Source organism: Archocentrus centrarchus, chromosome 15, assembly GCF_007364275.1.
Source record: "Archocentrus centrarchus isolate MPI-CPG fArcCen1 chromosome 15, fArcCen1, whole genome shotgun sequence".
Taxonomy (NCBI): Eukaryota; Metazoa; Chordata; class Actinopteri; order Cichliformes; family Cichlidae; genus Archocentrus; species Archocentrus centrarchus.
In genome coordinates, this window is record NC_044360.1 from 21,488,644 (window position 1) to 21,510,073 (window position 21,430).

Here is a 21,430-nt window from a genome sequence, read left to right on the forward strand (position 1 = left end):
GGCGCTCATCAGACATATCGGGTTTCAAACGCTAAAAAACATTTGGTAAACATAAGTAGATGCTTTAATAAACATGGTAGTTGTTTTAAAGCCTTTTGCTCACCCACCGAATCGTTTCTAGTCCAGAAAAAAAAAGTTAAAGTAAGAAGGCGGAGCAGCTTGTTGGTAAAGAGAGAGCATGGCACTGAAGAAGAAAAAGAAGACTGCTTTTCTTTTTCTTTTTTATTTGGCAGCTGCACATCCTGCATGCAGCAGGTCGATGCAGGACAATCTCTAGGTCGACACATATTGACCGCTGAGTCACTGCTAGCTGACCGTCCTGTGGGAGACTGTGTATCTGTGGCGGTAGATCAATAAAGCGCCCATAAACTATCGTACACATTAGACCCAGCTGACTGAGAGATTTTTCTTGTGCAGGACCTTCACCCAGGGTTACTGATATTTTCTGGATGCTTCTTCTATCTAGCTATCTCCACTTTTTTCCTTGCTGTCATCACATAGTTTGTCCATGAGAGTTGCCCCTATTCTATTGCTTGCAATGCTCTCAGCACTATTTGCAGCGTATGCAAGAGAGTACGCATCACAGCTGAGCAGTCTGTGATGCAAAGTCGATATATAATTTTTGCATTTGTGCAACGACGACTAACAACGCCCAACATAACAAGCTTCCTGGTTGCCATCTTGCTTTAATGCTGTGTTAAAGTAAATAATTAAACATTCAGAAAAGGTCTTCGATCATCTAATATTATGCTGATCAATTCATATTAGCAATTCAATTCAATTTTATTTATATAGCGCCAAATCACAACAAACTGTCGCCTCAAGGCGCTTTGTATTGTGGGTAAAGACCCTACAATAATACAGAGAAAACCCAACAGTCAAAACGACCTCCTATGAGCAAGCACTTGGCGACAAAGGAAAGGAAACACTCCCTTTTAACAGGAAGAAACCTCCAGCAGAACCAGGCTCAGGGAGGGGCAGTCATCTGCCGCGACCGGTTGGGCTGTGGGGAGAGAAAGACATGCTGTGGAAGAGAGCCAGAGATTAATAACAATTAATGATTAAATCCAGAGTGGAGTATAAACAAAGTAAATAAGGTGAATGAAAAGAAACAGTGCATTATGGGAACCACCCCAGCAGCCTAGGCCTATAGCAGCATTACTAAGGGATGGTTCAGGGTCACCTGATCCAGCCCTAACTATAAGCTTGATCAAAAAGAAAAGTTTTAAGCCTAATCGCAAAACTAGAGAGGGTGTCTGTCTCTTGAATCCAAGCTGGGAGCTGGTTCCACTGAAGAGGGGCCTGAAAGCTGAAGGCTCTGCCTCCCATTCTACTCTTAAGTATCCTAGGAACCACAAGTAAGCCAACAGTCTGAGAGCGAAGTGCTCTGTTGAGGTGATATGGGACTATGAGGTCTTTGAGATAAGATGGGGCCTGATTATTCAAGACCTTGTATGTGAGGAGAAGAATTTTAAATTCTATTCTAGATTTAACAGGGAGCCAATGAAGAGAAGCCAATATGGGAGAAATCTGCTCTCTCTTTCTAGTCCCTGTCAGTACTCTAGCTGCAGCATTTTGGATCAGCTGAAGGCTTTTCAGGGAGCTTTTAGGACAGCCTGATAATAATGAATTACAATAGTCCACCCTAGAAGTAATAAATGCATGAATGAGCTTTTCAGCATCACTCTGAGAAAGGATGTTTCTAATTTTAGAAATATTGCGCAAATGTAAAAAAGCGGTCCTACATATTTGTTTAATATGTGCATTGAAGGACATATCCTGGTCAAAAATGACTCCAAGATTTCTCACAGTGTTACTGGAGGCCAAAGTAATGCCATCCAGAGTACAGTAAGTATTTGGTTTGACACCATGTTTCTAAGATTTGTGGGGCGGAGTACAAGAATTTCAGTTTTATCTGAATTTAGAAGCAGGAAATTAGAGGTCATCCAGGCCTTAAAGTCTTTAAGACAATCCAGTTTAACTAATTGATGTGCAAAGCTTACAGCACCTGGTATTCCCAGGTGGTCTCCCATACAAGTACTAACCAGGCCCGACCCTAAGTAGCTTCCGAGATCAGACGAGATCGGGTGGGTTTGGGGTGGTATGGCCGTAAGCCATACATTAGCATTGTTATTTCTAAAAAAAAAAAAAAAAAAAAAAGATCAGGAAGAGGTTTTCATTATTAACTTACTAACTGTTAAAGTGGTGCAACATGTATTCTGACAGTGAACAATGAGCAGCTAATGCGCTGCAGCAACAATTTCTGTGAAACTGAAAATATAACAAACAGCGTGATATTTAAAAAATATGCCAGCATGCACCAAACATCTCGTTACTACAGCTTTCTCATTCTGTAAACATGAGAGCGGGACTGTCTCAGGACAGAGCCTATAAAACGAAATAATCAGAGGAGCCTTACCCACTTAGCAGTGGTTTACAAACAAAAGTAGTGCAGTAGTGCAAAACTCAACCTGATTTTTCTTTTTTCTTTCTTTGTTTTTATTTAAAGCTGCCTTGTAGCACAGTGCAGCAGGTTCAGAAAGAAAAAAAAAAAAGTTTAAACGTTGTGATGAAGTTTCTAGAAGAAGGCAGTTCAGCCTCTGTGGGGTTTAGGAGTAGCTAGACAGTTGAGTTCAGTGTTTGCAGCCGACTGTGCTGGCAGTATATTTTCTAAGAACATGTCAACACTCTCCTGGTGTGTTTACTGAAATCACGGCAGGTCCCTGAAAATAAGGGAAGGTATTAACAGACATCTGGTTTTTGTCCCAGCGCTGATGGCTGGCCATGTCGCATGGTGATAAAACACACAGTTACACACATAAACATGCGCGCGCGCACACACACACACACACACACGCACGCACAGCTAAAGTGTATCTTTACCCCAGGGATAGCTCTGTTATCTAATGTTAGCCCCGTGACACATATCTGATGAAACAAAGATCTTATAGTTGCAAAAATGAAACAGGACAGTTTTCAGTTTAGTTGTTTTTTTTGGGTGCTGGTCATACAGGAGAAAGCAGCATATGTCTAATCACACAATTTTTGTCATCTAAACTGAAAGATAAGACAAGATATTTTCTGGTTTCTATGAAATACAGCTATATGAGCGCCACGCAACTGCACCTGCACCAGATAACCCTGCATGCAAACTTTAAAGAACCTGCTGGAACTGTTCCAATCGGGCAAAACTGGTTCCGCACAACAGATTTAAAGGCCCTTTGTGTTTCTCTAGTTTCCAGGCACAGAAAGGTTCTACATTTCACCTCAATAGCACATACCCTGCAAGTGCAACTCATTCCTGTTCATTTTTAGCTCCTTAGACATTTTGCAGTGTGCAGACACAGTGCTCAGTGCTCTCTCTGTAATACCCAATGATCTGCTAATAAGATGCTGACTGAGATTTTGTGCCACACTCTTAACTGGACCTGCAGGAAACATAGTCTGGTCACAGTTTTACTAAAGGAGGGACATTTAGCATATGTCAGAGGAATACCTTGTGTTTTTATGTAGAAGAACCTAACCAATAGGTTTTATTGGTTTAAAATCCATGTTTTATTTTTGTTTTGTCTCTATTTTCCTGACATGTTTTGTTGTTCTGGTTCATTCTTATGTATGAACATTGCTGGAGTAGTTGGCGACTGCAACAGTGCTAACAGTTTGCAGTGATAGTGGCAATGATGAGCAACCTCACTGTGACAGTGTGTATAACACTGAAAACATCCTCACCCCACACAGTAAGGACAAACATGGACTGCACTTTGGTTATTCACAAATTTACCAAAAAACATGGGCTAAGATCTAACTTAGATATCACTTGATGTTGCTAACATTACAAGTATCCTCCATCTGGAGCAATACCCCGTGTCTCTGTTTTGAAGAAAGCAATCTAAATCTGCAAGGAGAAGTTATTGTTCCCATGCTCCACCCTTGACTTTGCAGGGGGTTTTTTTTCTAATAATTGCGCTGACAGACAAACAGACAGACAAATAAATAGCACTGAACACATAAATCTGCGACGGCGAGAGCAGAGTAAAATGATCCATTTTTGCATCGTCTGGAGCAGCATCACCAGTTGAACCGAGTCTTTACTCAAGTGCCAGTTCCCACGCCTCACCACCCTCTGGTGAACCTTGTTGCCGTGGGTGAGGAGAGAGAGGGGCGGTGCAACAGGCAGCGCCGTGAGGGGACCCTGAGAGCTGAGAGTTCGGGTCACAGAGGAAGAAAAGCCCGCTGCTCGTAGGCTGAACAAACGACAAGGCAAAAATGTCATAATCTGTAGTAAATAACAGCGAGAATTACATTTCCTGAGTTGTTTTTGCAGAGTTTTTTTGTTGTTGTTGTAATTAATTTAGGTTTGTTTACACAGCCCTCTTTCTCAAGCATGTTTAACTGAATTCACATATTGTGTAACATTTTATGCATACCATACAGATCTTGTAACACACTGCATCAGATTGCATATTGGTTTAGTGAGCCTTGGTGGCCTTCAGGTAAGGGGATTTTAAAGAGTGACGCTGTATTGCTGTGCACTGATCCTTTCTCTCTATGAAAGAAGTGGACACAAAGTTAAAAACAGAGAATCCCATCACTGTAGAGGCCGAGATTCCCCCTCCCCCTTTAAACTGTACTCTTCCCCATCAGTGTTTGTGTTAACATGGGTGTTCTGAACTGCTGTAGCAAACACAGAGCACTTTCAAACCAGTAATGCTGTCAAAGTTGCCCTTTAAAGGGATTTGTGTCTGATTATTTTAGGCCTCAACAAGTCAGATTTAAAAAAAGATTGAGCCTGAAAAAAAAAGTTATACCTTTCCTTGTTTTTAGTGGGGTTTGAAGTCTTTTTCAAGTGCAACTTTCTGTCCTCTGATTGACGTCATACCCGGCCAGTGGTTCACTCTAAAATAGGTCTCATGGCTAAGTTAGGAAACTCATAGCATACTGGAGGAATGTTTAAAACAACAAACAATGGAGCTGGCTGCAATTCCTTTCTTCACATGTTCAAAGAGGTTCGTTTCAAAGGGTGGCTGGCTCGAGTCAGCACTTCACTGGATGTTGCTAAAATCTGCCCAGCTCTTTGCGTGGTTTGATCACATGAAAAATTATCAAAGAGATCTCAGCAGTTTGTGTTCTTGTGTGCTGTTGACCCACGTGTACCGAAGAATCACTTGAGCTGTGTGAATGGCTTTATTTTCAGCCCAAGTAGCACTCCCAGACCCACTCCCAGATTATGAGTCCAGAAGCTGTTATGATTGGCTGGAGCTTTCATAATTATCACATACTTCGGTGCCTACATCCAAAGACAATAGTTATACGTCTCCCCCCGGTAGCCGTAAATCACACCAGGAATGTGCACTTGAAGCCACAAAATTTTGCACTTGTCAACTTTAATAAATACATCTCCTAATTCTGTTTTTAAAGGAATATCATTTAAATAAATACCTCCCTGCATTAAGTAGATAAAGTATTCATCCATTAGTTACACATAATCAGTATTGATGCTTTAAATACTCCATCGCTCTATTTGTTCACCTGACCACTATTGTGTGGACAGCATATGGTTTTCCTTATTTGCTACCCGTGATGTTGGCCCGTCGTAATCCATCAGTCCACAGCTGAGTATCCACCCATGCAGTGTTTAAACAGCCAGGGAAGATTTATGCTTCTCAACCTGTTGCTTTTCAGCATTTTAATTCAGAAAGCAATAACTGCTTTCATGTCTACAGTTACCCAGACTTGGCATTGACTGTGTAACCATTTTGAAGTTGCTCTTACAGAAGTAGCATCATCTAACTTCTGTCTTTCTTACCTTATTTAGTTTCAACAAACCTTATGCTAAAGTAAGCTAGTTTGGGGAACTAAAGCTAGAAAAGGTTTTAAACTGTTTTCTAAGTAAAAAGGTCAAATTGACAACGTTTATGTGACTCAAAATTACCACAAAATAAAATATGAAAAAGATGACATTTCATAATTCATACCAAAAAAACTGTACATAGAAAGGTCCAAGATACATCATCTTTGGTTTTGCATAGCTCACAGGTAAAGTGTAGGTTTTGTCAGTGAGGCTAGTTAGGAGCATGCATTTGCTTTAAGATGACTGTAGTGATTCTTCCTTAGGCTGAGATTTGGCAGGTTTCTCAGCAGTGTTGTTACTGTGTGAGTACTCACCACACAAAGGTCAAGTGTGTGTGTGGAGGCAGCTGCCTGGTAAATGCATCGCCCGGGCATGCCCTACACACCTACACAAAAAAGGTGGTGATGCCGGTCAAGGTACTGTAATTTTGTATTTTCTAAGTAGTTTTATATCATTTTCAGTCTTTTTAAAATTCAGTCTAGTTTAAAGTTGTGCAAGTTTGATTGTTTCATTTTTGTTTTTGAAACAAAAACATTTTTGTTCACAGCTCATCACATTTTTTTAGTTTTAGTTACTGTAGAGAAGTATCATTACAGCAAAAAAAAAAAAAAAGAAATTATTAAAATAAATTCATTTCACACCCAGTGGCACAAAAAAGTAGCTGAACTACTTGAATCACTAAGATTCTGCTGACTCTTCCTCTGCTAGCAGCAAACCAGATAATAATGAAGCTGTTAAGGATGTATTTATCATAGAAGCAACTATCATGCGGCATGTTCTACTTGCCTTGTGTTCCCTACCAAACTCGTCAACAGGTTAAAATTACGTGTCTGACGGCAAAACTTCAGCAAAAAAGTTCACGCAGAATCTGGTTGTTCATGTCGCAGCTGCCTGCAAAGGAAATCTGGTCAGATCTTAAAAATGAATCTACTTTTGATTTAGGCTGTTCATTTTTAACTTTGTGATTTCTCTCTTTACAGATGACACATCCTCTAAAGAAGTCAGCAGGGTAGGATTTTACTTTATTTTATGAGCACATGTTACAGAGTCACATGTAATAGATATGTTATAACACAATATTGTCCTCCAGTAATTGTAAAAATGGCTGTAAGAACTGCACACACTGAAACAGTGGTTTGTTCTTGTCCTTACTTTATTTACTATTTGTCAGAGGCACTTTGTGTATAACAGAAATCAGAAGAATACGAATCAGAAAACATACGGATGTTTTGCTGCATTGTAAATGTGTGTGAGACATGTGTGACACAGTTCGTGGGAAAGTTTGAAAGGTTGGACGCCTCTTGAGACACATACTGCATGTTCACACCTTTGTCATTCATGCATTAGAAGACAGGGTGTCAGTATGCACAGTGGGGCCATGACGCTGAGGAGAAGGAACTAGCACATGCATACGTAGGGGAAAAAAAAAAAAGAGGTCCACTTGGCCCCTCAGTGCGTCAGCCATACGTCTGTGCAAACAGGATGTGGGAGGATAGAAGGCGTCTCATGGGGGAGGGTTTCTAGTACGCCACTCTTCCTGCTGTCCTGTCCTCGCCCTCATGGCAGAATCAGAAATAGACCGCTCTGTTGCCCCGCACTAGCCAGGAGGTTTGCCTCTTACATAACCACAGTTTTAAGCTGAGGCTGACCAGCACAGCTTGCCAGAGCTCTAATCAGAACTGTGGGGCTCCGGTGGCCTCCTTGCAGAACTGCAGGGGGATCCCTGAGCTGGAGTGTAAGGGTGGGGCGGGGAGTAATGATGAATGTTATGATGAATGGCTTTAGGCTTTGTGAATGGCAGTAAATTAATCTCCTTTCATTCAAAAAGAGAAAAGATGTTATTTGACCTGCATTAATCTGCAGTAACTTTAGACTAGATGCGGCACAGAATGCAGGTTGTTGTCAGGTTTTTCTGCGTCATTGCTGAATTTTGATATTTAATCTCAGTGTTTGTGCAAGACTGTGCAGATCCAATTTCTTTGTGTCTTGTGTCCAGCAGTACCAGGACACAAATATGCAGGGCGTGGTGTACGAACTCAACAGCTACATAGAGCAGCGCCTGGACACTGGAGGAGACAATAAACTCCTGCTCTATGAGTTGTGCAACATCATCAAAACAGGTAAAAGCAGATATCACCCCAGATCCTCTCAGCTTTGGTTCATATCATACTGCAGCCGCAACCCAAAAGTGACGCTGGCTTTTTAAGAGAAAATTTCTACTCGACTGTGACGGATATTTGCAAAACCTCTGTCAATGAGCATGGGGTCAAATACTTTGGATACAATTTCAGCAACTTAATAGTGGAGGGAGTCGGATTGTCGCTGCTGAATAAGCTCAGAAGCAGCAGGAAGTTTTGTCAGTTCCAAATCAAATTTTGTGCAAATGTACTTTTCTAACACCCACTGTGGTAAACCCCACCCACATGCTGATCCAATAAACAAAAAAAAGCATAAGAATTATTTGCAAATTAGCAAAGCAAACCGAATCATGTTTGTCACTTACTGGCCAATAAACTAGAAAATTGAGTTATGTGAACGGTTAAAAACAATCAGTCTTTTTAAATTTTTTTATGTATTGATGGATTATTTGATATTATGACTCCACCTTGATGACTGTGAAAACATCATAAGCAGTGATGCAAAGTTGAACTCTCTGCGTTTTATAATGGGTTAAGATATTTTCAGTGAACTGAATTGAATCAAAAAGGTTCACTTTACCCAAACCTCACTTCTCATTAACTTCTTGATCAGTTGTGCATTGTCTGATCCACCAGGCTCTCTGTTTCCACATTGTATGATAATATGACCTATATATGGTAGTGAAATAGGACTGGAAAGGAGGACTGGGAATGAGATGCACTACATGGCAGTCAAAGCTTTCGGTCAGAGTACCCTTCTAGTTATGTAGGACATTTTAATAGATTGGCATTAGATTATAATTGTGGCCTCCTTGTCAGTTTTTTTTCCTCTTTATTGTCTTTATTTTTCCCTTTGTACCTGCATTTATTTATTTGGATTTGATTTGATTTATTTCAGGCAGGCAGGAAGGGTGTAGGCAGAAGCAACAGCTTACATGCGCCTACCCGTCATACATAACACAATGTCCAGCCAACCACAAATTGACAATGCAACAGAAAAAAGTATTTCACAATTACATTAATTTCAAGTAAATCAAATATCTACATATTTATTAATTAACATGTTTTTTTTTAAACAAATATTTAAACTTGTCAAAGGTGCCTTCAAACTTCAAATTATTCTATAAATTCACTTCAGTAACTGAAAAACTTCTGTTTTCTTTTACATTCATGCTTATCGTAGGTTTTTGAAAAAGAAATATTCCTCTTAATTCATAATTCGATGTTTTCAAATGGAACAAATCCTGGGCACCTGGAGGTAACAGGTGGTTTTTGGCTCGTTTGTTTTTTTTAACTTTGTACATCATCTGCATTTTGGGATACATCTTCATGAGAGCTTACACATTCACGAGCATAGGCTGTCATAGACATTCACACAGTATAGTGAATGTCAGATTTGACCAGATTGTATTTTAGTCACTTGCTCTGCACATATGACCTGTGTGTCTTTTTTTTCCTGCAGCAACTAAAGCTGATGGATTTGCACTTTACTTCTTGGGAGAATGCAACAATGTGAGAATTCTTTTTTTTTTTTTTTTCACTCATGCATATGTGTATTTTTTTTTTTCCCTCCAGTTCTGCCTCACTTCCTGTTCCTGTCTGTTCTTCTCCACAGAGTTTATGTTTATTCACTCCAACGGCAGCCAAGGATGGCCCTCCAACCCTCATCCCTTCTGGCCCCATCGCATTTGGGACAACCACTGCCGCTCATGTTGCCAAGACTCGCAAAATACTGCTGGTAGAAGACATCATGGGGGTATGTATGACTGTCGTCCATCACATAATCATGTAATGTAAAAATTATTAAATGAATAAAATAAATGTATGACACAATAAATACATTAATATTATGTTAAATGATCAACGATCAACTATTAAAAATCATGTAGGCATTCATTATGCAATTATTACAATGTAATTTATATTGGTAATTGTTTGGATTTGCTGTTTTATTAATGTACCTTTGTATCAAATCCTGTGTTTATTTACTTTAGCACTTAAATTTTTTTCAATTTTTTAGCATTTTTTTAATTTGTGCAGTCCAATTTATGGAAAATTTCCCTTTGTATATCCTCCATTTATTTTCTCTTATTTATCATAATTTTCTTCTCTTTAATTTTTCTGCTTCATTAGACTTTAAAGAGGTCTTAACTTTATTCTAAGGTGTCTGTGTGTGCGTGTGTGTGTGTGCATGTGTGTGTGTGTCAAAGTGAAATTCTTAAGAAAACAAGCACATGAGACACATGTGGCATACTGTTCATGGCAACAGATTTAGAAACAGGGGTTTCTTTGTCATCTTCATCAGTTAATACGCCCTGTGCAGTTCAGGTGATTTTTGCCGGTCTTTGTGTTGCAGGACGAGCGATTCCCCGACGGCACAGGGCAGGACTCAGGGATCCATGTTCACTCTGTCCTGTGCCTCCCCATCGTCACTGCCATCGGGGACCTCATTGCCATCCTGGAGCTACACCGGCACTGGGGCAAGGAGCCCTTCAACCTCAGCCACCAGGAGGTCAGTCTGACCCAGACAAAACACACCAAGAGTGGGAGGCTGAAGCAAGGCTCACAGAACTACAGTTAGCCTGGTATTACCCTTAATCTGGATCTGTTTAAGATCTCTGTTAGCTTTGTGGGCTTCATTTTATTGTGGAAAATACATAAAAGTGTATTTTTGTCTCCAAGTATTTTCAACCCAATGAAAAGCATTCTGTAAACAACAGTGCAATGAGCTGGAAAATTACTTAACATATTCAGGCTGTTGAAGCAGGTGTAGGCAGGATGCATCAGCTTTAAAGAATCAAACTGAAAATGTAGAACTTTTGCTTTCTTTTCTTGTCAGCACATTTCAAATTATATGACCAATTAAATCATGTAGGTGTTATTGTAAACTATGGTTTGGAGTCAGATCCCGGTAGATATAACTGATACCTGAACTGTTTGTAACATTTCATTTGTTTCCATCTAATTTAAAGTGTCATAAAGAGCAGCTGCTTGCATTTTTACACATCAGAATTCTGATAGACACTATTATATTTTTTTTTTTAGATTTTTAAATGTTCCATTGTGTTTATTGGCTATATATAACTGGCTATGTATAACTATATTTGAAGGTAGGTAATGTACAGTGTAAACAATTGCAAATCATTAGAGCTGAGAGTCAATGACTTGCTTTTTAGAGCTCAAGAGTGCTATAATTTTTTTATGAGTTTGTTGCTAAGTGTTTCCCTTTTTAAATTACACATAGCCATTGAAGGGGGCAGCACGGTGGCGTGGTGGTTAGCACTAATGCCTCACAGCTAGAAGGTCTGTGTTTGAATCCACCTTGGCCTGGGCCTTTCTGTGTGGAGTTTGCATGTTCTCCCCGTGTCTGTGTGGATTTTCTCCAGGTACTCCGGTTTCCTCACACAGTTCAAGGACATGCTGTTAGTGGGGTTAGATTAATTGGTGATTCTAAATTGCCCATAGGTGCGAATGGTTGTCTGTCTCTGTGTTAGCCCTGCGACAGGCTGGCAACCTGTACAGGGTGTACCCTGCCTCTTGCCCTATGACAGCTGGGATGGGCTCCAGCCTCCCCGCGACACTGAACAGGATAAGCGGAAGAGGATGGATGGATGGATGGACGGATGGACGTATGGATGGATGGATGGATGGATGGATGGATGGACGGATGGATGGATGTTTTTTGCTTAAATGTTAATATACAATCGAGATGCAGCAGCAACTCTGTGAGCAGTCTGTGCTCACAGAGTTGTGCTGAATTTGTGGGGTAATTAGCTCTTCTGTGATTATGAGAACAGATAATTATGTTGAGATGTGTTGTAGTCAGAGAATGTGATAAGTACAGATTAAAGTTGCACAGTTTGTCTTAATGTGTAAATTGCAATAGTATTTTCACTGCAGTTCTTTGGAGCTAAGCTTTGCTTCCTTTTCTAGGTTGCTACAGCTAATTTAGCATGGGCATCAGTTGCTATTCATCAAGTGCAGGTGAGCAAACCTCTGCAGAAGCAGAGAACCAATTTGAATTTAACACTGAGAATGTAACAGATGTACTGAACCTCACTGAAGACTACCTGCTCCACTTATTACTGCATGTTCTCGAATGACTTTGTTTGTTCTGGTTCTGCACCGGTGTTTTTAATGGTTAAATCCACTGTGTACAAGAACTGGGTTGTCACTGAGCCCAGTCCAATCAACTAAGCCATAGATTCAACAAATAGCTCCCCAAGGACGTCATTATGCCCCAGTCCTGTTTTTATATGAACAGATAGCATAACACCTCAGAGAAGCAGCGTCCCACTGCAGCTCAGGCCACAATGGACCGCTGAGCCTGTGTGAGCAGTACAGCACTGCAGCACTCCACTCCTGGGTTAGCTGCTCACTATTCTCTGGGAAATTTTTTTGATACGTTTGTGTACTTACTCGTGACGTATTTTTCTTTGTTGCCAGGTGTGCAGAGGCCTCGCCAAACAGACTGAGCTCAATGACTTCCTACTAGATGTGTCAAAGTAAGAGCTGCTCTTGTTACAGTTTCCCTAACACGAAATGACTGCTACTAAAAAGTGAATTATAAACCCAAGTTCTAAGTTTGGATCTAATAAGTATCTTGTCCTCAGGGCAGGGCTATGATAAAATAAAAACTTGTTGCCCACACAATAAAAGAGATTACTACATTTTAGGCAACCTAGCTTTCATGTCTTGAATGTGAACATCATCAGAGCTTCCCATTTGTCAAGCATCTCAATGCGCCATTTCTTCTTTTCGCACAGAACATACTTTGATAACATTGTGGCAATAGATTCTCTACTTGAACATATTATGGTGAGTGTGATTTCTGCAAGTACGTGTTCATTCACATTGTCTTCAAGGCTACACATCCTGGGAGTGTGTGTTAACTTATGTCTGTTAAAAAGAGTAGCGATGCTGCAGTAATACTGCTATTATTTCCTGAAAATAGTACTCTACTCATAATAATTATTCTTAATTAATTAAGTGTTCATTCTAAATATAATATAGGCATACTAAATAAATGTGTCGACTTGGCTCAACTTAAAACGATGCAGTACTTTGCACATCTAAAAACAGATCAGTGTAAAATGTGGTCCTCCTGCTTCTTTACTTTTCCTATTTTTTTGGTTGCCTTGTGACTGTAGTCTAAGCTCAAGTCATCTGGTTCAAGCACTAAAATGAACGAGGATGACATGTAGTTTTGCTTTTTAAAAGTCTCGTCATTTAACTGTTCGATCCAGGAACACTTAAAACAGCAGTGTTTTATCTACTTCATTTGAGGCACAGGTGATAGATGTAGTACTTGTCAGTGCCTTCAAACTCCCAGTGTTGTTAATAAGATTCTGTCCCTGATGTTTGTTTGTTTTTTTTACAGATATATGCAAAAAACCTGGTGAATGCAGACAGGTGTGCACTCTTCCAGGTAGATCACAACAACAAAGAATTATACTCTGACCTGTTCGACATTGGGGAAGAGAAAGAAGGCAAACCTGTCTTTAGGAAAACCAAAGAAATTAGGTGTGTAATATTAAATCTTTTTTTTTTCTTCAGCATGGTCAACACGATTATTTTATTCTTTTGGAAGTCTTTTTGATTTGAGACAAATGTCTCAAAGTTTGAGTTTTCCTGGATGTAGAGGGCACTGTTCAGCATATTTGACTTTTCTTTTCTGATAAAGACAACTCAGTAATAAGTAATAAAGTAAAGTAATAAGTAGTACATGCAAAGAAAAATGTGAAAGAAATGGTTCAGTGGAGTATAATTATGGAGGACCAAAGCTGCCAAATTTAAAAAGAAAGCGAAAAAATAAATTGTACAAATAAATTCATATTCTGTTAAATGCAACATTTAACAGTTGTTTGTATTTATTTTTTGATGTTTTTAACTTATATATTTATTTATATAACTTAATTTTTTCATTTTGTATTTATTAATTAATTAAAGTATGTATTTTTTTGCATATATATTTATTTTCCTATTTCCTTTTCTTATATTTAAAATAACATATTTATAATCTAAATGATTTATTTTCCTTTTTGCACCCCCCCACACACAAACACATTCACACATATGTATCTTTTTTTGTTATACATGGCTTATTTCAGTTTAATTTCTTTTTTATTTCATTGTCAGTTGAATACATCAATAAACAAAATAGCAAATGGGGAAAGGAACAAATATATAAATACATAAAAAAATAAAGAGTTAAAAACTAGTTCAGTTGTTTTTGTGTGTTCAATAACATAGTAATTAATCTATTAGTGTCATGGTTATTTATTTTATTTTTTTACTCTCAGAGTGAAAATCTGCATTCATCAATGATCTGTGCTGCAAAAGTCATAAATGAATGACCTTACTGTTGATTTATTACTGACTTTAAATGCAAATGATCACAAATAGCATCTTCTCTCCCTTCGTCTTTGTTTATAGGTTTTCTATAGACAAGGGAATAGCTGGCCAAGTTGCTCGGACAGGGGAAGTCTTAAATATCCCAGATGCCTATGCAGACCCACGGTTCAACCGGTAAACGGGCTCTAAAAGCCATTTTTACTTACCTTTTAATATTATATAAATATCTCATTTAAGTCCTGCTATGGCATATACTTAACAGTTCTGCTTCGGTTAGTTTTGCTTATACAGATGTATGCATTAAACTAGTGTTCAGTCTGCAGAAGCAGTTAAAACAAAAACATGCTATACTGTATGAGTCACAAGATAAGCTCACAAAGTTACCACGATATAACTGTGTCTTTTTGAACAGAGAGGTGGACCTGAAAACTGGCTACACCACACGGAATATTCTGTGCATGCCCATCGTGAGCAGGGGGACCGTTATAGGTGTGGTGCAGATGGTGAACAAGTTAAGCGGAAGTGCCTTCACTAAAACAGATGAGAACAACTTTAAGATGTTTGCTGTCTTTTGTGCTCTCGCCTTACACTGTGCAAATGTGAGTACACCGAATTAGTCTTCAAATAATTAAAAGTCTAACAAGTTCTGTCCAACAGCAAACGCATACTCCATTCTCTTTAGATTTTCCTGCACAAGAATTGCAGGTACACAATGAGAAAGTCATATATTAGGCCGACTTCAAAGCCACGAGTGCTCAGTTTTAACCAGCTTATTTTGATATAGCTTCAACTTTGGTGTAACGGCTTCACCATCAGCCAAATTTCACACTCTGAAACAAATAAAGTGCAGTTTTCTATCTGAAGTGTGCAGTGCTTTCAAAATTTATAATAACTGAATGATTATCCCTTACGTGTAGCACAAACATTTCGTGAATCACGCTAACTCTCAAAGCCCGCATTGTGTGGCCTGTCTGTCAGAGCGTGTCCTCGCTGTGGGGCCTGACTCACCGTCATCTCTTGCGACAAACTTACGCATGAGCAGCGTCACAAACTTGGTTTTAAAATTGATGTGAGATGTTAATATTTTAAGACGAGCAGTCTGCATCCGTCCGGTGACAGGATTTATGTTTAGCTGTAATTTATGCCTCGTGTCTCTAGCAAACTAACTGGCCTGCTCCTGACTCATAGTGATTTATGGTTGAAGCTTTGATGCCCGGTGCCTTTACCTGACCATCTAGCTTGATGGCAGGGATGCAAACCAGATGTGGAGACACTTTTTTTTTGGAGACATAAACTAAAGATAAAATGTTAACTTTGTTTTTTTGGAAATTCCAGCAATGACGCTGAGAGGATTTTACACAGATATTATAAACAACATTTCTGTGATATTTGTAGCACCGCAGTGTTCAGCTTCTCACTTTGCATTTTAAAGACTTAGTCCAGATCTGTGATTTCCCTGCAGATGTACCACAGGATCCGACACTCTGAATGCATTTACAGAGTGACAATGGAGAAACTGTCTTATCACAGCATCTGCACATCAGAAGAATGGAAGACCCTTACCCAGCTCAACCTCCCTACACCCATTTATAAAGAGATCGAAATGTGAGTGCCCCCTCTGCTGACCTCCTAGGGACCTCATTTTTCTGTTTTCTTTACTACCTCTGCTGATATACAAAAACTGTGACCTTGAGTGTACTTAGTGTACAGCCACATGTCTGTGAAAGGCACAGTGACACAGTCCAGACCTGGAATATGTTGCCTGCAATAAGGGGTGGGTCTTATAGATGTCAACCTGTCAGTTCAAAACTCTCAGACCTCAGAAGTCCCTTAATCTGCATCGTCTCTCCTTTTTCCAGGTGTGCTGGTCATGTTAATTTACAGTTTTCCTTCCTCCTCTAGGTTCCACTTTGACATCAGTCCCTTTGAGGAGATCTGGCCTGCTATTTTTATCTACATGGTTCATAACTCCTGTGGAAAGACCAGGTACTGTCAGCAATATTATTTACACAAGAATGGCCAAACAAGAAATCAAACAGCAAGGGAAAAAAATGGAATAAAAAGAAAATAAAGATCCACTACCAGTTTGTCCAAAAGAAAAATGCTTTTCTTTTTTCTTAATACAGCTTTGAGCTGGAGAAGCTGTGCCGCTTCACCATGTCCGTAAAGAAGAACTACCGCCGTGTGCCCTACCACAACTGGAAGCACGCAGTGACGGTGGCACACTGTATGTACGCCATCCTGCAGAAAACCTCTGGGATCTTCACAGAGCTAGAGGTTTGCTTCTTGTTGGGTCTGCTTGGAAAATAACTGGAAACAAGATCAACATCTGCCATCACTGTGTGTTTTCAAGAAAATGTGTTTTTATTTACCCACCATTTTACAGAAGAAGGGTTTGCTAATAGCCTGTCTTTGCCATGATCTGGACCATCGGGGGTATAGCAATGCCTACCTGCAGAAGTTTGATCATCCGCTGGCTGCTCTGTACTCAACGTCCACCATGGAGCAGCACCACTTCTCTCAGACTGTTTCTATCCTGCAGGTAGAGATCTACGATACAGAATTTAGGGTACCTTTAAAATCAACATGTTAACCCTCACCATAACCCTACTTAATGTTATTTACTCAAGTGTTTAATAGGAAATAAAGCACCTAGAGTAAAAATATGATTGCACCTCCCCGTGACTAGGAAAAAGATTGATGGTTGCCCACTGATTGCATTGAATTTTTTTGCATTCTGCAACCACTTGCAAGTAGTTTCAAAGGTAGTTGCAGAGCTTGGGCGTCCAACAAGCTCAACCTCTGGGCACCGCTTTTGATCGCAAGGTGAGTGCACGTGTTGACTGATGGGAGGCAACCTGTCTCTAAACAACAGCGGTCCAACTCAAACTGTCTGCAGTCACTCTCAGATAAATATAAATAATTGCTGTCTAATTTATAAATGTTGAAAAATTGCCAACATGTTGCAATAAGCCTGAGTCAGTATGCGCCAGTGAGTCCAGCTTGTCTGTGACGCGTCTCTGTGCAACAGGAGGCTCAACACAACTGGTTGCCAACTGGTTGTGTTCTTATTATATTCCTATATAAAAATAAGGTTGTCATTTTAGAGCTAAATCACTTTCCTGCAGCAAATGTCACTATTTGCTGAGGAATATCTAAATTTCTGTTGCAAACCTATAAGGTTCTGGCTGGGCTCTGAATGTAAGTTCATGTGAATTTCTATCGAATGTAAATTTCTGTTTCTGTGCAGTTTTGCAACAGATTTGTGATTTTCACAATTACAGATTGGTGGTTGATTGGTAAATAGCCACAATCTATTTAGGATAATGTGGCTATCCTAAATAGCCACATTGTCCTACAGTAAATAGATTGCATGTAATCACCAGCTGAGCTCTATTCAGTTGTAGACTGATAGCAGACTCTGTCTTAATTGCTGTTTTATTGCCTCCTGGACGCACAAGAGTCCCTTTGAAGTTGGCAGCTGACTGCGAGTGGTTGCAGACCTGGTTCCCGTCTTCAAAGCAACCATTTCAAAGGCAATGAGAGTGCAAGTTCACTCCACATGGTCGCAGTACTTTTGGTCGTGCTGTGGTCTCCAACCATTGTTTTCCCCAATGCGACTGTAGCGTAAACAACATACTTTATTGGACAGAGAAGTGAAAATAACTTGGTCAGCAAAATAGAAAACGGAACACAATTTGAAAACTACCCATAAAGAAATCCTAGTGTTTAGAAAGATTCCCACCACTTCTGCAAAAACGTCATTGGCTTGAAGCGTACTGTTCTTTAACAGTAAAACAAATATTTAACTATTTTAGAAAACTAATGTTTGTAACATCCAGGATCTGCTGGTTTGGGCTGTTGCCCTGTGATGAACTTTTGTTTGCAACCTGTTGTAGTCTAGCTGAGCTGAATGCCTCATAAGTGGAGCTTTTGCTTTTTTATTGATCTCTTTGTGTCTCATAGCTGGAAGGGCACAATATTTTCTCCAACCTGACTTCCAGCGAGTACGAGCAGGTGCTGGAGATCATTCGAAAGGCCATCATCGCCACAGACCTCGCCCTCTACTTCAACAACCACCAGCAGCTGTCTGAGCTGCTGACCTCATGTGCGCTGGATTTGAACAACCATTCCCACAGGTCAGGCCACGACTCACACTGGGGCACAGGTCAGGTCAGGACCAAACCAGGTCTCATCAGCATCACGCTGTGAAATGTTGGACCTGGCGCACATAAACAGCACATTGAGTTTCCCCGCATGGATATAATAAGGCTTTGCTCCCCTCCAGGGACCGTGTGATTGGTCTGATGATGACAGCATGTGACCTGTGTTCTGTTACCAAGCAGTGGCAAATCACACGACTCACAGCCAACGACATCTATGCTGAGTTTTGGGCTGAGGTACAGTGGGATACTGTTAGAGTTTAAACAGTTTCAGTGTCATGATCATGCCTCCAGTGGAACAATCTGGTCTCTATTATTGCTCTGTTAAATCCTGCTTCAACTTACAATTTGTAAGGCACAAGATAGTGTTGTCTAGTGGTCAGGAGACTTAACCACAATGTGAAAAAATAAAAGCGAAGTTATCTTGTTATTTTGTTCCGCCACAGGGAGATGAGATGAAGAAGATTGGGATCCAGCCGATCCCTATGATGGACAGAGACAAGAAGGACGAGGTTCCCCAAGGCCAAGTAAGACCAGCACATTTACTCATGTGTCTAACTTTAAATAGCTTTAAGTTTCTGGGGTTTTTTTGGTTTTTTTCCCTTCTGATGGGAAGTTCTTTGAGAAGAAGAGTATAGGGAATGGTAATATAAGAACTCATTGATCAAAGCAGAAAAAATAGAGTCATAATTTCTTGGACCCAAGCAGTTTTTGTAGTTTTGCCTCTGTACACCACAGCAGTGGATTTTAAATAACACAACCAACAGGGGATTGAAATGAAGGCTTTCAGCTTTAATTGCTTTCATTCAAGGGGTTTTACCATTTTTTTTTTTTTTACAATGACTGTTTAGGAATTACAGCCATTTTCATACACAGACCCCCATTGTCAGCAGTTATAAAGTAATTGGACAACAGAGTGACAAGCAGTTGCACGGCCAGGTGAAGCCTGTTAGCTTGTGCTATTACACAGACATAATATCTGAAAATGATTCAAAGTTGCTTTTCAGTGTGATTTTAAATGTGAGGGCCAAAGAGATATCAGTGCAAGTGAACGGGGGCCATCAATAGAAACTTTAGCAGTGGCCAAATCAACAATCTGGTACTTTCTTCAAAAGGCTGAATTCACTGGGCAGCTCAACAAAGCAAAAAGGCCTAAAAGACCACAGAAGACAACTAAAATGCAGAATTATTTCCATGGTTAAGAAAATCAACTTCACAACATCTAACCAAGGAGGTAGGTGTGTCAAAGTCTACAATCAAGAGAAGCCATCATGAATGGGAATGAGGTGCAAACCACTGGTTACACTCAAGAACAAAAAAGCCAGATTAGAGTTTGTCAGAAAACTTCTAGAAGAGGCTGCAGTGTTAAAATTATTACAGATGAAACCAAGATGAACCTGAACCAGAATGGTGGGAAGTGAAAGCATGAAAGAGGAGAGCAACAGCTCATGATCCAAAGCATATCACATCATGTGTCAAACATGTTGGAGGCAATGTTATGATATAGGCATGTATGGCCACCAGTGGAGCTGGGTCAGTGGGGTTTATTGGTGATGTGAGAGCTGATAGAAGTAGCAGGATGAATTCGGAAGTGTACAGGACTTCACAGTGCAGACGACTAAAGACCTCGAGAAATGGGATATTCTTCAATGGCCAAGTCAGTAACTGATCTCGACCCAATAGAGCATGCTTTTCAGTTATTGAAAATGAAACTGAATACAGGCCTGTGGGGGAAGTGGGGGACTGGGTATAAACCTTTTTATAAAGTCTGCACAATCACATAATGATGACTTGGTTTAAAATCCACTACGGTGGTGCACAGAGGCAAAACTGCAAAAGCTGCATCTTTCTCCAATAAATTATGGGCTTAAATGTAATTTTAAGTTAAGATCAGTGAAATAACCAGTGCACCTTAACATTTAGATAAAAATATAATAGAGTATAAAAACCCCGCTGCTGTGGGTGTTTGTTTAATTAACTTTGCAACTTGGGGGTGTATTCAGAGTAATTAAAAACACCTGTGTGGGTATGCAGGACCATTAAATCATAATACTCAGTTAATGTACAAAATGTGAACTTAACAGTGACTCAAGGCAATTCACGTCACCAAATAATGAACACCAAATTACACAAACCACAATAAATCCTCTCCAACTAATAATGAAATTGTTATGGTGAAAACATGATATGAAGGATTTTGGGTGCCAGTTTGAATCAAATAATTTTGTAAGAATTTCATCATTTCTGGATTCAGTTTTTGGTGTCAGGTTAAATGTTAACATCGTAATGAATAATTGTGCGCTCATATGGAGTTATCATACACTACACATTTCATTGGGCTTTTGTTTTGTCTTTTAAGGTGGGATTCTACAATGCTGTTGCAATTCCATGCTACACAACACTTGCTGAGCTTTTTCCTCCGTCCGGTCCTCTGCTAAAGGCCTGCAAGTAAGCTATTCAAAGCTACAGTTCCGAAAGAAATGAAGTGAATGAATAACTGTTTTATGAAAAAGGTCTAAAGCTCAGAAGTCTAAATGTTCCCTTACTCGTTATTGTTATGCTTATTTATTCTCTGTTGTGATCAATAAAGAAACTGACAGCAGCTTGAAGTGCAACAAGTTATGCATGTGCTGTCCTTAATATAATATTAATCCAGTAAGATTAGAGGTGCACATTTTGAGCTTTCCAAGAAATCTAAAAAATGGTGTATACTGCTGTATTAATATTGGCTTCTGCCAACTTTTGTTATAAATTTCTAAAAAAAAAAAAAAAAAAAAATTGTATTAAATAAAGAATAAATATAAAATACAGTGTGGTAACTTGGTGCGTCACTGTGTGTGCCGTGACATTGTGTGTCTGGCATATCTCTGTGCACAATAGATAAGAGTATAAAGAATGTATTTACAGTTGTTATTTCTGGGTTT

At 39.6% G+C, this 21,430-nt stretch overlaps 1 protein-coding gene and 1 non-coding gene across 6 annotated transcripts in view; one reads left to right on the top strand and one right to left on the bottom strand.

Annotated features, from left to right (window-relative positions):
- pde10a (phosphodiesterase 10A) overlaps nt 1-21,430 on the top strand; it is a 59,553-nt gene that overhangs the window by 35,287 nt on the left and 2,836 nt on the right. For 2 of the 5 annotated variants that reach the window (XM_030748801.1, XM_030748804.1), the window contains exons 3-21: nt 6,832-6,860; nt 7,848-7,971; nt 9,452-9,501; nt 9,605-9,745; nt 10,346-10,501; nt 11,923-11,973; nt 12,436-12,494; nt 12,756-12,807; nt 13,370-13,512; nt 14,425-14,517; nt 14,756-14,942; nt 15,806-15,948; nt 16,246-16,329; nt 16,470-16,620; nt 16,730-16,885; nt 18,310-18,482; nt 18,632-18,743; nt 18,953-19,033; nt 20,866-20,954. In XM_030748801.1, coding sequence (XP_030604661.1) covers nt 6,832-6,860; nt 7,848-7,971; nt 9,452-9,501; nt 9,605-9,745; nt 10,346-10,501; nt 11,923-11,973; nt 12,436-12,494; nt 12,756-12,807; nt 13,370-13,512; nt 14,425-14,517; nt 14,756-14,942; nt 15,806-15,948; nt 16,246-16,329; nt 16,470-16,620; nt 16,730-16,885; nt 18,310-18,482; nt 18,632-18,743; nt 18,953-19,033; nt 20,866-20,954 — 2,074 coding nt within the window. The remainder of the gene's footprint in view (nt 1-6,831; nt 6,861-7,847; nt 7,972-9,451; nt 9,502-9,604; nt 9,746-10,345; nt 10,502-11,922; nt 11,974-12,435; nt 12,495-12,755; nt 12,808-13,369; nt 13,513-14,424; nt 14,518-14,755; nt 14,943-15,805; nt 15,949-16,245; nt 16,330-16,469; nt 16,621-16,729; nt 16,886-18,309; nt 18,483-18,631; nt 18,744-18,952; nt 19,034-20,865; nt 20,955-21,430) is intronic. The other 3 variants (XM_030748802.1, XM_030748805.1, XM_030748803.1) reach the window with 2 other exon arrangements.
- LOC115793735 (5S ribosomal RNA) lies at nt 1,997-2,115 on the bottom strand. Its single transcript, XR_004021132.1, has one exon. It is a non-coding gene; the product is annotated as a 5S ribosomal RNA (ribosomal RNA).